Raw genomic sequence first — 16865 nt, 5'->3', positions numbered from 1 at the left:
TGTGTTGACAGCTGTTGAATGGAGGGACTACTATGTGCTGATAGGCTTGAGCCTCAGCCCCAGAACCTGGCACCCAGATTGTCTAATGTCCCATGTGGAAGGGGGCTTAAAAAGGGAGCTATCCCTTTGTGTGCAGAAGCGAGACAGAACCCAGCTAGATGAGAATGGGAGCGGTGCACCCGGTGGGCCCATTCTGTGTCCAGCAGACAGCTTTCTACAAATGTTAGACCACAGATTCAAGGACTGTAAGTTAACCTTCCTTTCATGTTCTTTAAGTAGCTGTGCCTAAAAATGTCTTGTAGTAATTGCTGTTTCACTAAGGACCTTTGCACAATTCTTTACTCATGGCCAACACTGCTTGCCAGAGCTACTGTAAAAATTTCTGACTGGTGTCATACCTCTGGGTGGTGGCAGGCATGAAAGGCAGTTAACAAAACCAGGGGTGGTGGCAGGGTATTGGAGATGGATTCCAACGTCCTGTCTGAAAGGAGTCGGAGGAGGAAAAGAGGCACCTTTCTGCTCCAATCTCCTAACAGGGGTTTAAACTGGCAAGAGTCTAGTTCTAGCTGGTAGGTCTGGGGAGTGTTGCAAGCCTTTATAGCTAAACACATGAGGAGTCAAAGGTCTGCAACTGGATTCAGTGTCAGCCATACATTAGGGCAGTGGTGGCGAAACTATGGCACGGGTGCCAGAGGTGGCACTCAGAGCCCTCTCTGTGGGCACGCGTGCACAGAGTTCATCATGTGATAAAAGTGTAAATATTTCAGGGAGATTATTAGCATTAAACCTAAGACCTAGTTTTGGGGAAGCAGTGTAGGCAACCCTGATAAGCCCTGTTAAACCCCACTGATTTTCATGGGAAATAACTAAAGCATGATCCTTTACCTGGGAGTAAGCGCGGTTGCTGGTAATGGGACTTGCTTCTGAGTAAACCCTCCTAGGGTCGTGATTCACCCTTTTGAAGTGTTGCACAGTTGCTTCAAAGCAAAGCCACCGATTACCACCAAGCTTACTCCCGAGTAATGCGCACCTTGGAGCCAACCATTTTTTTTCAATACTAAAACCTCAGTATTCAGGTTAAATTGCTGTGTTGGCACTTTGCGATAAATAAGTGGGTTTTGGGTTGCAGATTGGGCACTCGGTCTCGAAAAGGTCCGCCATCACTGCATTAGGGGGAGCTAAAAAAACATTTCTGACTATGTGTGAGAATGCTGTGAGGGGAAAAAGGAGTTTCCATTGCGCTCCAACCCCACTTTCACCAGTAAAAAGGATGTCAGAAGGCTTTTTGCCTTTTTTCTCTCAGTCCATGTGTGCTAGGAAGGATATATGGGATGAGAAAAAAAGACAAAAAGACTTTGTGATGCTTTCCATTGGCAAAATAAAGGCTGAAGAGAAATGGAAGAGAAACCTTTCCCATAGCAGCAGCAAGTGTGTGTGTGTTGTTAAGATGAGTTTCCCTGTGAGTCTAACTGAGAATCCAACATCCAACTGCAAGTCTGGTCACACACCCATGTAGTTATGCCCTCAGAAATTTCTAGTTATGTTCCGCCCCCCCCCCACCCCGAAAGAATGATTAAGGAATATTATACTATACAGATACTTAAAACATTATTTTGTATGAATGGACAAGAGATTAATCTGCACAGGAAGTCTAAAATTCAACATGTCAGTGGAGATTCTACAAACCAGTTCGTAGGTGAAATGATTTCCATACATCACCGAGTTCTAACATTCTGAAAAGATGCCTCAAATAAAGACTCCAGGGTAAACAATATGGGAACCGTGCAGTGATAAATGAATAAGGAAAAAAACTGTTTGATGTCACGAGAGGTTACTACTTCCTGGAGATCACTTGGCATAATTGTCTAAAATGTATCTACAAAACAGTATGGTTTGAAAAAAATTGGAATGTTTTGTTGAACGTTATCCACATTTTCATTAGTGCTTCCTCTTTCAAATAACCTGGTTCCAGCAGCGCAATCCCCAAATTAAAATCTTCTCAGGGTTTACTGGTTTTCAAAAGATGCTTATAAGAACAGTATATGAGAATCTTAAATTAAATGTGTAAGAATATGATATGCAAATAAATGGATCATATTTAATAAATTATGCTTGTCTGCTACCATGAAGTTTCCAGTAGATAATGTGTTTCACTAATGTTTAGAACTACTTCAATGTGTTAGTCTTTTTCCTATCCCAGTGCCTCTTGAATGCTCAGAAATGGCAAAGGAAAGATCTGCTGTACTCTGTACTGTAATTTTACAACTATTATTCCTGCAGCCGGAAAATGACTGTTTCTGTATATTTAAATTATCCATCTGTAACAGATTAGAGCATTCCCTCCTCCAACCCCAACCCCTTTTAATGGGAAAAAGTTGTATCTGTAAAACTTTTTTTCTTGGTCTGGAAAGGAAAAAAAAATGGTTTTCATTAAACATACCTTGATAGGGAGCACTAAATCCACGATATCGGTGGTTGCTGTCTGTTACAAAATGAAGTCGGATCCAGTTTTTGTTGCTGATAATTGGAGGAGGTATATTCATTCCAGACAACCTGATTGAGAAAATAAAAATAAATTATTAGCAGCGTTAGAAAACAAAGTTAATACCCAAGAAACCAATGCCTTTTCAAAAGGCTTCACACCAACCGCACTCATCAATTGTAACATAATTGTGCATTTGTTTCTCTGTTTATACAGGTATATATATGCATGCATGCTTGCATACATACATACATACATACATACATTTTGTGTTATTCAGAGTTGAAAAGTCTCTTAAAAATGGATCCGAGGAGGACAAGAGGGCAGAGTTTTCTGAGTCAAGGGCCTTTTCCGCATGGCCATGCTTTGGGGATGCGTCGGCGTAAATGACACCGATGCACCCCCCTGGGACCGTTCACACGGACAGTCCCGGTAGGGGTGGGGAAGATGGCGCAGCCTGCACAGAGGCTGTGCCATCCCCCGAACGCCTTACCGTCCCCTCTGGCCTTCCAGCGCGTCGTACAGGCAAGGGGACACACCCCCTGCCCTGTGCAACAGCTCTGGAGTCGCAGGGAAGGGGGAGGGCGTGTCCCCTGGCCTGTGCAACATGCCAGAAGGCTGGAGAGGACAGCAAGGCATTCAAGAAAGTGGGGGAAATGGTGCCTTCCAGCCACTGCCGTTCGCACGGCAGTGGTTGGAAGCCGCTGCTTTAAAAAAAACCTTGCTCCCTGAAAGCAGTGTCTTTGTACCACTCAGGGGTTGCGAGGCTGGCACTGTGAACCCCTCCCCAGGGACGCTGTTTTTAGCATCCCTGGGGCATTCTTTACCGCCCGTGCGGAAAGGGTCAAGGTGAGAAACCCAAAATAGGTCTAGCACCGAGGTGGAGACTAACGATTTTTAGTTGGTTCAGGAAATGAGTCCATCTCAAAAGTTATCCGCATAAGATGGACAGGTTTTTTTTAAAGATGGATGATGGAGGGCTCATGACAACTTTTGTAGTTTTCTCTTAACTCTCTCAAGGATGGCAGAATTTCCCAGAACCTTATGGTCACGTGATTGTGAGAGCAGCTAGGAAGAGACAACTTCATAGATTGGTCTAGAGCTAACTTTAAAAAATCCTCAGGTAAAATATGTGCCCACTCTTCTCCTCCTCCCAGTTTCTTCTCCTGACAAGAGAGACATACTATACAGTATAGCTCTGGTGACCTGCTCACTTTCAGCAAAGACCAAAATAGCCATCTCAGTTCTCCATTGTGGAGATTGTCTGGAGTTGCTCAAAAACCTTTTAAAAATGCTAGGGGTAGAAAAGTAGGATTATGCATAGTTCCCCTGCCTAGAGCAGGGTTTAGATAAGGTTTAGATAAGGTTTAGATAAGGTTTAGATAAGACTTCCATATTTGAAGCTGGAAAGCTTTCATTTGAATCCTGTGGCCTTTCCAAGTTCAAAGCCATAGTACTGATAATGAAAATGCACAGAACACTGAGACACAATACAATAGTTAAAATAAGCTAAATATTCTCCAAAATTAAACAAAATAATCAAAATAGGTAATACAGAATAGGATAGCAGAAACATTAGAAGTCCTATTATTGGCTCTTTCCCCACAAACCTTTTAGAACATTTTGAAACAGGAAATAAAATGTATTGTCGAAGGCTTTCACGGTCAGAATCACTTGGGTGCTGTGTGGTTTCCGGGCTGTATGGCCGTGTTCTAGCAGCATTCTCTCCTGACGTTTTGCCTGCATCTGTGGCTGGCATCTTCAGAAGATCCTCTGAAGATGTCAGCCACAGATGCAGGCAAAACGTCATTTATTTATTTATTTATTTATTTATTGTTACAGCTTCTATACCGCCCCATCCCCGGAGGGCTCTGGGCGGTGTACAACAAAAAATATAAATAGACGAATTATAAAATCTTTAAAACAGCGATAACAATAGCAGTAAAAGTAATAATAGAGGTGTCCGACTAACCCCATTAGGGAGTTAGGAGAGAATGCTGCTAGAACACGGCCATACAGCCCGGAAACCACACAGCACCCAAGGAAATAAAATGTTTCCTCCATGGAGTTTTGCATTGCTTTTCCCCTTTTGCTTTTGAAAATGTTTTTATATCTAGCCTCAAAACTTTTTGAATGAACCCCCTTTAAAAAACTATTCTTTAGGCTGAAACATTTTCAAAACAGCTTCATTGCTGTGTGATCATGTTACGGTAAGTTGTTTTCCATGCCTTTAAGCCTTCCCTGAACTTCTTCCTCGGCACCATTTTCTGAGCTCACTCTCCATTCCACCTAGCTGTTCTTTGAGCATTTCTGTGAGTTTTTTTAAAAAAAATTGACCGGGGCGGGGGGAAGATAATCTTTAAGACACAGATTATACAATGTTTGAAGGATCGCAGCATGAAGCTGAGAAGGATGGAAGCATTGTCTGGTCAACAAACTTTAAAAAGGAAAAACACATAGCGGTGTCCCTGAATTGTTTCGAGGGGGTGACTACGGGCATACATTGGGGTAAAGGGGGAGATCGAAAATGTTTTCCAAATGTTTTAGGAGATTTGTGCGAAAAGAGGCAGTGTTGGATACCGAGTAGCATGTTCTAAACCCTGAAGTAGCTTGTACAGCTGTTCTTAACCAGGTTTGAAGGTCAATTTTTTTTTCAATAGATTTTAAAGACCACTTTGAACTAGATGCTTAGAAATTCCTAATTTTGTTCAATTTTCTCCTCCATCTGGTATAGGCAAAAAAGACATGCATTTAAGGCCTGGAAGAGATGTCACCTTTCTTACAATGAATGAAGAGGCGCGTTCTAGTATTTTGCTTGCACCCTTTCATCAGCAGCCTGGAACTGTTGCCATTAAGTTCTGTTCATTCAGCTATGGGCACCTGACAGAAGTGGGTGGTTCTGATTGATGAAGGAGCAGGCTTTTGTTGTTGTTTGTTCCTTTTAAAGAATAGCTCCATACAAGACAAGGTTAAGCTCATAAGCATCTAATATCCATAAGAGACTCTCCTGATGGTTAATCTATTAGCAACTAGGACTAGCCAAGAAACTAGGACCAGGAGGGTCACAACTCATGAACCAAAGCAAGATTATTAGCTTAAATGGAATTCAATAAACTAAAATACAAGTAGAAAAGAAGCTCACGTCTCAGATTTAGGGCAGAATTTAGTGATGTCAGTATCCAAGTAAGGCCTGGACATCCCCTAAAATTATAGCTCATGTCCAAATTACAGAGATCAGTTCTCCTGGAGAAATGGATGCTTTGGAGGATGGACTCTGTGACATTGTACAATTTCTACCCCACTGAGGTCATTGTTCTCCTCAGGCTATACCCACAAATCTCTAGGAGTTTCAAAACCTAGAACTGGCAACCCTACTCCCCCCCCCCGCCCCCGCAACACACACACACAGAGATCCTCTTCTAGTAGCCAAAGGGGATCTGGCTACCCTAGCAGAACTATATGTTGATTTAGAATTGTTAGTCTTGTTTATTTGTTTTCTCTCCCAACTAAGATACACTGGCCAAAGAGAGTTTGCTTGGTGAAAGGAATAATCCAGTGTCCCTATAATTGTGACACTTTCCCTAGTAAAAGCTCTTGGGTGAGTTCAGTGTTGGGAATGTTTCCTTGCACGCACCCTATGTCTTACAAACATAGTGAAAACAAGAAGGAAGAGGGTACATGAAGCTGGAAAAGGTGGCAAGGAGAAATGCTCAGTTGATGGGAGAAAGGTAAAGGGTTCTTTAGCAAAATCTACAAGCTCCGTCTCCTGAATTCCATCAATTTTAATAACTTCAACTAGTCTGCATAAGCCAACCCCCTACTCCATTATAGCAAGAAGCTTATGCAAATTAAATTATTCTGGGCTCACTGTGATCCAGTTTGATAAGGATGTGGTGTGTTTGTGCCATCAAGTCAGCGCTGACTGATGGTGCCCTCTTAGGTAAGAGACGTAGGTAAGAGATGTTGTTTGGAAGTGGTTTGCCATTGCCTGCCTCCACATGGGCTGAGAGAGTTCTGAGAGAACTGTGACTAGCCCAAAGTCACTCAGCAGACCTCATGTGAAAGAGTGGGGAAATCAACACTAGTTCTCCAGATCATAGTATGTTGCTTTTAACCGCTACACCGCACTGACTCTCCATCAAGGAAAGAGCACAAACAACTGCTTTGGAATCTTGTGCCCTCCTTAGTTCAAACTACAACCTCGAGCATGACATGCAGCCTTCGCCTTCTGTTCAACTATATAGAAATTAGATTACTATATTCTCAAAAGCACTCTTTTAATATTCCAATTGACAAACAACTCCTAGAGCAATTACCCTCTTGTTTTCACTATGCTTGTAAGACATAGGGCCCATGTAGGGAAATATTCCCAACACTGAGCTCACCCAAGAGACTCTACTAGGGAAGGTGTCACAACTAGAGGCACACTGGATCATTCCTTTTGCTAATCAAACTTTTTTGGCCAGTCATCCCTCTGCATTAATCTATTTTCCTCTGCCTGACATGACAAAACAGCATTTGCAGGGATTTTATCTTGATCTTGGCCGAAACCTACCCTTATGCCACTCTTTTCATGCCAGAAGGCAATTGCCAGGTTCATTGCTTTCATTTGCCATTCTGGACCAATACAAAACAGTTCTGCCTCTGCTTCTTCCAGCAGGGTTTCCGGCGCCAAAATGAGGTTGACACCAGCCCTTCTCTGTGTGGCTGCTGAACCCAGTGTGAGTTGGAATCTGTTCAGCTCTCCCCTGCTAATTTCACTACTGGAGTTCAAAAATTGTACTGCTCTCCTTGGAGCCAGGATTCTTTTTGATCATGACACTGACACAGATAGAAGGGATGTTACAAAGGAGTTAATGGGACCCTTCTGGCCAGAAAGTCAGCTGTCAGACTCAGTGGCATTGTGAGTCCTGGGATGAGGCAAGAGGTTCTGACTGACAGGATGAAGTATCTAATCAAGGTATGGGAGGCCAGAGGAGTAGGTAGGTAGCTAGACAGCTAAAATGAGATTCTGCCCGGGGTCTTCTAACATGACTGGATCTGGATAATGTAAACAAAATGATGCTGAGTTGGAAACCAGAATGCTGTCCTCAGCCAGGCTTTTAGCCACAGAAATATGTGGAGAGGAGATCCAGTCTGGACAGACAGGTGTCAACTAAGGTAAGGGAGGCAACCTGTGCCCTACTGGAGCCCTTTTCAACAGCCTTCTATCATAAGATGTAGGGGGACTGTGCTGCTTGCCCATTAGTTACAGAACAGTGGCCAACAAAACATCAATAAAAAGGTGTGTTGTTGTCGAAGGCTTTCACGGCCGGAATCACTTGGGTGCTGTGTGGTTTCCGGGCTGTATGGCCGTGTTCTAGCAGCATTCTCTCCTGACGTTTCACCTGCATCTGTGGCTCTGCATCTGTGGCATCCTCTGAAGATGCCAGCCACAGATGCAGGCAAAATGTCAGGAGAGAATGCTGCTAGAACAAGGCCATACAGCCCGAAAACCACACAGCACCCAGGTGTGTTGTTGTTGTTGTTGTTGTTGTTTTCTCTTTTTCTCTTTTTTTTCTCTTCCAGGATCTGGATGCTTGACAGCTCAGAGCAGTCCCAAGCAGGTCTAGTAGAAGTCCTAGTTGACTCATTGGGACTTTCTCCCAGGAAAGTGTTCTTAGCACTGTATCCTGAGCCACATAGTCATGTGGGATAGCTCCATTGATGGATAATAGTCATAGTAAGTAAAGAGTACCCCTATAAGCATAGGCAGCAAACCTCTGAATACTAGCACTAGAAGGCAGCATCAAGGGAAGGCCTTGGCCTCTATGGCGTGACTGTTGGTCCTCCAAGGCAACTGATGGGGCATTGTGTGAAAAATTATGCTGCGCTAATGGGCCTAGGGCTGCCAGCTTACAGGTTGAGACTGGAGAACTCCTGCTATTGCATCTGACCTCTAGGTGACAGAGATCAGTTTACCTGGAGAAAATGGGAACTTTGAAAGGTGGACTGTATGGCAGGACACCCATTGAATTCCCTCTGCTCCCCAAACCCCGCCCTCCTCAGGCTCCACCTCCAAAATCTCCGAGAATTTCTCAACCTGGAGCTGGCAACACTAGATGGGCCTTTGATCTGATCCAGCAGGACCATTCTTATATCCTCTGCCAAAAATGTAGTGGGAAAGAAAACCAAATTATAGATTTATTTTACACACACAAAAAAGCTTTAGCACCTTAAGTGATGGTTTCCTGCTAATACTGATGGGAGAAAAAGAGCAGCTTCAATTTTTAACATTACTAATAACTTGTTAAGTACATGTATCAAGGCAGTTATCCATTATCACTCCTTAGACCTGATAGCTTTGGGTTATGGTAAAGGCTGTTCTAATTAAGCACACGCTGATATCTGCAATGTTCCAGCTAAAACCATCCTTTTTAAAAAAACAAAAAAGTCTGATCTCAGTAGCTCATAATCTGTTCGGGATTATTTCCCTGTAAGTAGTCCTACAAGGTGACAGGCTGCTGGCGTGAAATCTTTGCTCATTCCACCCTTTCTTCTGAGATCAATTCATCTTCGAAGCAAATTATAAAGCTGTTGTTTGCTATTATCATAACGCATTGGCAGGGCTTCCTTTGCTGTGTGCCAGATTCTGTTTGAAGCACAGCAATGGGTTATATTAGAAGAGTATTTAAAAAGAAATCCTTATGTATAGATGCAATTCACCATCAGGAAAACCAGGATAAGGTGTGTCAGGAACTGAATGTCTCTTATGACATCAATAAGGGAGTCATTAGAGAAAATACTACTGGGATAGAATATTTAACCCTTTCACTGCCCACCAACCTTTCCCTTCTCCCAGTTTTTTTCCCCCTCCTCCACTAAACAAAATTGAAAGAAGTCCATTTGGGAGAAAGCCAAATCCAGAAGGGGGAAGCAGAGGCATTGGCAATAAAATGATAGACTGTGGAGAGGTTAAACATTCTTTTAACTGTTATCCACTGATACACCCAAACAGGTGTATCATCTCCCATATCATATCATCAAACACAAGTCTGTGAATATGAATTTGCAAAGAAACCATGTAGTTCTACCCTCAGCTCTAACACAGTTATTCCATAATTAACCTGTATGTATGCAGACTGAGATCTATTCCCCATTAACGAGGGTAGAAGTCAGAAGCAGAGACCTATTATGGCAAATCCTCATCTAATTAGAACATGAAATAAACTGAAGTAACCAAAGGATTCTTGGGAACAAAATGCTATCGATTCTCTTGTCCTGACAATGTTTCCTTGTACCTTCATACTGGGAAATCAAGGTTTACATGAATCAGTTTTTTTTAAAAAAAAATGCATAAGAGATTTTTATTATGAGAAAATGTAACAGCCCAACATAATCCAGACCTATAATGAAGCATTGCTGCCACCGAAAAACACTACTTAGAAAATAACAATAGGCAGATTACATGTATGTTTAGGGTTTGGCCACAGCACTCTGGACACTTGTAGGGTAAGTGTGCACAGCAAATAGAGGGGTGGTGTTGGTTCCCCTCAAGCATTCCACTGGCATGCAAAGAACTGGTGGATTCCACACAAGGTAAAGCATGTGCATAGGATGCAATACAAACTGGGGGGTGGGGTGGGGGCCTTTGCACAGGTTGCATCCCCAAAACAAATCTGTCCCGTTTTATTTCCCACAATCTGGGATTTTCAAAAATTGCTAAATCCTAGGTTGGAGCCATTCCCACACAAATGGCCAGGCAGGAGGCGCTTTATTTCCCTTCCTCCCACTGTGCTGTCCACAGTCAGAGAGAATCTGCCTGCCATTGCAGGGAGGCCTTTCTTTCTTTTTTAAATTGTGTGTCGCATAAAGCAGCTTACATTCTTCTCTTCTCCTCCATGTAATTCTCACAACAACCTTTGAGATAGATTAGGTTGACAGGGTGTCAAGGTCTCCCAACATATCTCCCAGGAGATTTGTGAATTCAGCCGCCATTCAGCCACCATTTCCTGGACTGTCTTTGTTCTAGAATGCTCCACTTGTGTTTTAGTGCCTTGGAGACACTAGGTTGGACCCAAGCAGAGCATTCTTAAACAAAGATGGCCCAGGAAATGGTGGATGAATTTACAAATCTCCTGTCATCTTTATCCTCAAACAGGGTATAGGTGGGGCCTGAAGCTCTCCCATAATTACAACTGATTTCCAGACTATAGTTGTCCCTTTCCCTGGAGGCAACAGCAGCTTTGGTGGATGTACTTTATGGTATTATACCCCACTAAGGTCCCTTCCCTCTTCAGACCCCACCTTCCACCCCCAAATCTCCAGGAATTCCCCAACTCATAGTTGGCAACCCTAACCTAAATGTGACTTCCCACTCATACCAAAAAGGTTAAAGAAACTATGGCGGATAATATTAAAGGCATGTAAACAAGTCCTTAGAAGATATGTTCACTAATATATCTTGCTAGAAAACCATTAACCAGTTGTGGGTTTACAAGGAAAGATATAAGTCAAATTGTGTCACATCATTTAAGAGCAAGGACACTGTGTCGTGCAATGTCAGAGAGACAGCCCAACGCTCATCATGTTTTGTAAAATCCATTACTGTCTGCGAGACGAGATGTGAATCTGCTACATGATACCAAACAAATGAAGCTCTTTCAGCCAGACTCTTTGTGGCCATCGATTGCTAATCCAATTATAGATATTCCTCTGTTTAAAAACAGCAACAACACTATTTACGATGTAAAAAAAATGCTAAATTACTTCAACAGAGTGTACACAATTATGAATGCTGACAGTCACGTAAATGCAATTCGGATGTAGATTACGGAATGACACACACAAACCATAGTCACATGCTTTGGAACATTCACAAAGTTAATCTTGTAGGGTCAGAATTTTTAATTGTTGATTGTCAGCATGCTCTCACACTCAGGCTTGTACAAAATGGTATAGTAGCAACAAGGCGTGGTGTCGTATCTACAACCAATGCCTAACATTCATTTTTCATAAAGCACACATATATAGCTGGTACGGCCAACAGGACAGACAGATAAAAGATTTCATGCACTGAGTAAGTTAAAAACCCGGTCAAGTATGCAGCGTTCAAAACATATTTGTATTCTGTACGGCACAGCCAGTTACCTACGGAAATAAATTATGTATGGTTGGTGATCTGATTTATCAGCCTGCCAGCGTAGTTCAGAAGCAATATACCAGAAACAAAAAGACTGCCACTGTTTTAAATAGGAAAACAGCATTAAAGAATAAACTTCCTCTTCTAATAACTGAACAACAACACATCCCAAACGCTCCAGTCAATCCATCTCAGGCACAGATATAAAAGGCTCGCGTGCCTGTCCTTTCATTTATAGAACCAAGTGGTTGTCATTCTGTGCACATTCTCTTTCTGCACTTCCCGGAGCTGAGGCTTCACTTTCATGTCATAAACATGTGTCTAATAGAGATCAACCTTGGGATGAGTTAATCTCTCCAGAGAAAGTTTTATTCAAATCAAATCAGCATTGAATAGTTTAGATTAAATCCAAAACATCTGATCTGCAAATTAATCTATTTAAACTCTCTCTGGGGATCAAAAATAGGCTGGATGCTTTATTTGAGTTTCACTCCTATCCATCTTGGCTGTAATCTTGGAATGAACAGAGATCTGCTTTTAGTTAACTGCATTATCTAATCCACTCAAAGTTTCATTTTGTTAAAGAACTTTGGAGAGTTTTGATTCAATTACACAATCAGAGGAAGGAGAAAAGGGATATGTCTCTCTTGCATCTTATCTGAAAACATCTTATCTGCAAACCTACCAAACCTTAATTTAAATGAAGAAATATTATAGCAGAACTGTAATCTAGAAGAAAAGAGAAAATAATTTTGCTGCAAAGTAACCAAAGAGTAGTGAAAATAATACCCCTTTTTTGGACTTGTTTTTCAATCCAGGTTACCTTCTTCCCTATCAATTCATTTTGTTTATGCTCACAGTGACCAGCTGTGAGATCAAGGTCATGTAACATATCTCACACATCTCAGAATATGCTGTGTGTTCTTTGCTGTGTATTGGGTTTTGAACAAGCTCTATCAAAATATGCAAATTTAGACTAAGTCGGCAAATAAGTGGGTTTGAAACAAGCTTGAATGCAATGCCTTGGTGCTTAAATCAGTGGTTTTCAATACCCACCCACCCCCCCAAAAAAATTGCCCGTCTCAAAACTCAGAATATTTCAAAATTTGTCACTGTTAAGGATTTTCCCCATAATATGTTGGTTTAACCCAAAACTTCCATACCAAAGAACTGCATGAATATTCTCGCCACCCACTATCTACTTGGGTATCTCAGGCCCACCCACCCTTCCTTCCTTCCTTCCTTCCTTCCTTCCTTCCTTCCTTCCTTCCTTCCTTCCTTCCTTCCTTCCTTCCTTCCTTCCTTCCTTCCTTCCTTCCTTCCTTCCTTCCTTCCTTCTTGCAGAGAAGGTATATATTTGGATTCCCTGATCTGGATGACACAAGCTAGCCCAAAGTTTTGGTTTTGACCTTTAAAGCCATTCGCGGCCTTGGCCCTGCATATCTAAGAGACGGTCTCTCCTATATCGCCCTTCTAGGCCCCTCCGTTCATTGGAGACGGACCTACTGGTGATCCCTGGCCCCAAGGCGATCCGGCTGGCCTCTACAAGGGCCAGGGCTTTTACCGCTCTGGCCCCTACCTGGTGGAACAGGCTTCCAGGTGAGATCATCAGGGGCCCCAAGCCGGGATTTACAAAGTTTCCACAGGGCCTGTAAAAGCGGGACCTGTTCCGCCAGGCATTTGGCCAGCCGGGATGATATCAACTTCGCAACAAAAAGCAAAACATCTGGCCTCCGTTGGGTTCATATAAGAGGGGGGAATAGAATAGCTGGAAGCCATCTTTAGGTCTAATTTTTATGTATTTTAATTAATTTATATATATGATGTTTTAACTTTTTATTTTGTTGGAAACCGCCCTGAGCCTTCGGGGAGGGCGGTATACAAATACAATCAATCAATCAATCAATCAATCAATCAATCAATCAATCAATCAATCAATCAATCAATCAATCAATCAATAGCTAAGTCTGGTCAGCCCTGCATAGCACTTGGATGGAGGACCACCAAGTAAGTCCAGGGTTGCTGTGTAGAGGCAGTCAATGGGAAACCATCTCTTTTTGTCTGTTGTCTTGAAAACCCTACACACACACACACACACACACACACACACACACACACACGTATATGTATAAAATCAATGTGTATAATCAACAACTTTTTAAAATGATAGAATAAATTATGTTGACCTCTAGGAGGTATTAATGAATATTAACTCTTTTAAATTATTTATATCTCTATATACATTTGAATATTCCCTTAACCCCTCGGCACACATAAAAACCAAGGAGAAAGTTTTCCAGCCTAGCTTTTTTTCTCGACTTTTTTTAAATACAGCACACAAGATTTTGATATGGGAAATATCAAAACACCTCATCCTCCTTCACAGCATGATAAAGAATGGCCCAAGAAAGCTTTATCTGGTAATTATGCTGCTAGAAGCTAAAATGAGTAAACTAAAGCTACTGTGCTTTAGTCATTGGAAAAGACTTACTGGAAAGATGATAATGCTACTTTGAAGACAGTAGGAAAAGGAGACCCACCATGAGATAGATTGACTTAGTAAAGGAAGCCATACCTTTTCAGTTTGCATGACTTGAGCAAGGCTGTTAATGAAAGGAAGTTTTGGAGGTCATTGATTAATAAGTTAGAAGTGACTTGGCACATGTGAACAGGCCTTCTGTTCTTGTCTCCCTCCTCCCGCCATTTCCCAAGGTATAAAAAACAGATTTCTTGGGGAAGTCCAAGCCAACACACGAGGGGACAGGTCTACTTGTGGCTTTTGGCAAAACCAAGCATAGCACAGTTTCCAGTTTTAAGGGGGGGGCAAGAAAAGAGCTCACCCTCTTCCCCTCCACTCCATTCAACTCCAGGCTGATCCAGGGCTTGCAGCACCCGAGCAGAGCACAAGGCAGGAGGGCATAAGACCGGGCATATCAGGCATTCTGAATCATTAATAGTCACCAGTCCTCAAAATTCTTCTCACCCTGAGAGTGTTTAGAATCTGTCGTCCCCCCCCTCCTTGCCCACTGCCCAGGACACCTGCCCCCCTTACCCCCCTAGATCTAGCCCTGGCTGCATAGAACATGAAACAGATTTCTTGGAAATCTCTGTGAGAATCAAAGCGCATTCTAGAGCACAATCCAAAAAAAAAAAATCTGTCTGTGCATTGCAAGAGAACATTAACCATGACATAGGAGGTGACTTTTAGAGAACCTTTTAAACTATTTCTGACATTCTCAATTAAAGAAGCATGGGGGAATAGCATGGTTCCTAAAACACAGTCCAAATACTGCTGTCTTAAAATCAGACAGAAGAAATGCAATCGAGACTGGCAGAGTAATGCATGAGAAGCTGATAAGTCATCCTCTTTATTTTAGCCCACATTGTTAGAAATTAACAATTTCAAAATAATATAGTTACTGGAGAATAAGACAATAGAGTTAATAAGAGATCCCACTACATCACACCTAACTTCTGTGAGGCTATTTCCGCACAGCCAGAGCAGCAGAGGTGCATCAGCATGGTTCATGCTGATGCAAGCCCTGGGGCCATTTGCACAAATGGCCCTGCTGGCTGTGCAGCTCTAAACATCCGTGCAGCATCTCAAACAGCTCCTTACTTCCTCCTGGCTTCCATCGTTCTGTGGAGGCCAGGGAACATGTCCCCATGCCAGAGCAACAACTGCAGGGATGGAGGCCAGGAGGCGTGTCCCCTGGCCTCCACAGAGCGACGGAAGCCAGGAGGAGATAAGGAGCCATTTGGAGCTGGTGTGGGGAAAACACCACCTTCCACCTGCTGCTGTTTGCCCGGCAGCAGGTGGAAGACACCACTTTTGAAAAACCTCACTCCCTGAGCAATGTTCAAAAGCGGCGTTTTTGCGCCGCTTGGGCCTGCTGTGCAAACAGCGCCCTAGGAACGGTTTTTTAACTGTTCCTAGGGCGCTGTTATTGGGCTGTGTAAAGGACAGTGTAACAGCCTGAGTAAAGGACAGTGTAACAACACATGTGAGATGGTCTCCCATGTATCAGTATGCAGTACTAGCACATGTGGGTTGTGTTAGTATGCAGTATACAATAATTGATTTAGATACAATAAACTGTATTTTGAAAATGTATACTTTTCTAGCTTGGGCCACAATCTTTCTTTATTTACAGTATCAAATTCTTTATTTATAGTATCAAACTTTTAAATTTTAAAAAGGAGCATACAATCCATTTGTCTTTAAATATTTCTCAGACAGAGAAGACAAAATGGTCCAATATCTCCCATTTATTTTAATTGTGATTAATGTGAGAAAGATGGGCATTGTGAACACAGCACTTTTATTGAGTCAGCTCACTATCTCTACAAACTTCACCATAACCCATGGTACCCAAACATTTCCCAGAACTAAATGCAAGAATTTAAAAGAACCTTTGGTTTAATGGCATAGTATGCAGCCAATTCAGTGAGAATTAAAAGGCAGTCACCTTTCAGAGGTTTGTGTTTATTAAAAAATTTTAGTTTCATATCCTCAGCCCAAGATATTGAACGGGGTTCTAAATTCAAATTAGAAAAAAATGAATCTCTTCCAATATTGCTCGAGAAGGTTTGCTGGTTAGGCAGTTTCAAATGAGGAGGAAAACCAATCAAAGAGAAAGGGGGCATTTTATAAACAAGAACAGGATGCCGACAACGATTCCACAAGCAATGAACACAGTCACTGAGGTAAACAGAGGCATCATCCATCAGCTATCTCAAGGACCATTATAATAAGCAATTTTTGTCTATAGACAATTTCATAGTTCTGTGCCCTTTGTACATACTTTATGCCCAACACGCTCATTTTCTTGCAGTCTGCTGTGCCTGGATAGCCCCGGCACTGACTTAGGTAGACTGCACGCAGTTTGTGCTCATGCAAATTGTTTTCTTGCTGGGCAGAGGCTACCCGTAGCAGAGAACTGACTTTCCTGTTCACCAAGCATGCCTATCACATTTCCAGGCCCACAAAACACAGGGTTTCTGTGTTTAAAATGCAGTATGAATCATGCACAGGGAAATGCTGGATAGCTGTACAAAATCAATTATGCAGTTCAGCAGTCTCAGTATTTACTGTTATTTGCTGAAGTTGAATACAAATGTTATCAGTAAGTTCAGATGTCTTAAGGGTCAGAGAGGCGACTAAAGTTGGTTCCCAGCTCCCAGTTCCTCATTTGCACCTTTTTGGTTTGTGAATGCAATGACAAATATTGAGGAGACTGTAAAAGATCTGAGCCCAAAAAT

General features: G+C 42.3%; 1 protein-coding gene across 1 annotated transcript in view; it reads right to left on the bottom strand.

Annotated features, from left to right (window-relative positions):
* Positions 1–16865, bottom strand: part of CSMD3 (CUB and Sushi multiple domains 3) — a 751931-nt gene that overhangs the window by 410373 nt on the left and 324693 nt on the right. Inside the window, exon 6 of the mRNA XM_048507427.1 lies at positions 2441–2553. Within this exon, the coding sequence (XP_048363384.1) occupies positions 2441–2553 (113 nt within the window). The remainder of the gene's footprint in view (positions 1–2440; positions 2554–16865) is intronic.

This window comes from Sphaerodactylus townsendi, linkage group LG09 (genome assembly GCF_021028975.2).
Source record: "Sphaerodactylus townsendi isolate TG3544 linkage group LG09, MPM_Stown_v2.3, whole genome shotgun sequence".
In the NCBI taxonomy this organism is placed as follows: Eukaryota; Metazoa; Chordata; class Lepidosauria; order Squamata; family Sphaerodactylidae; genus Sphaerodactylus; species Sphaerodactylus townsendi.
The sequence above is the reverse complement of the archived record's forward strand: the minus strand, read 5'-3'. Positions and strand labels throughout refer to the sequence as shown.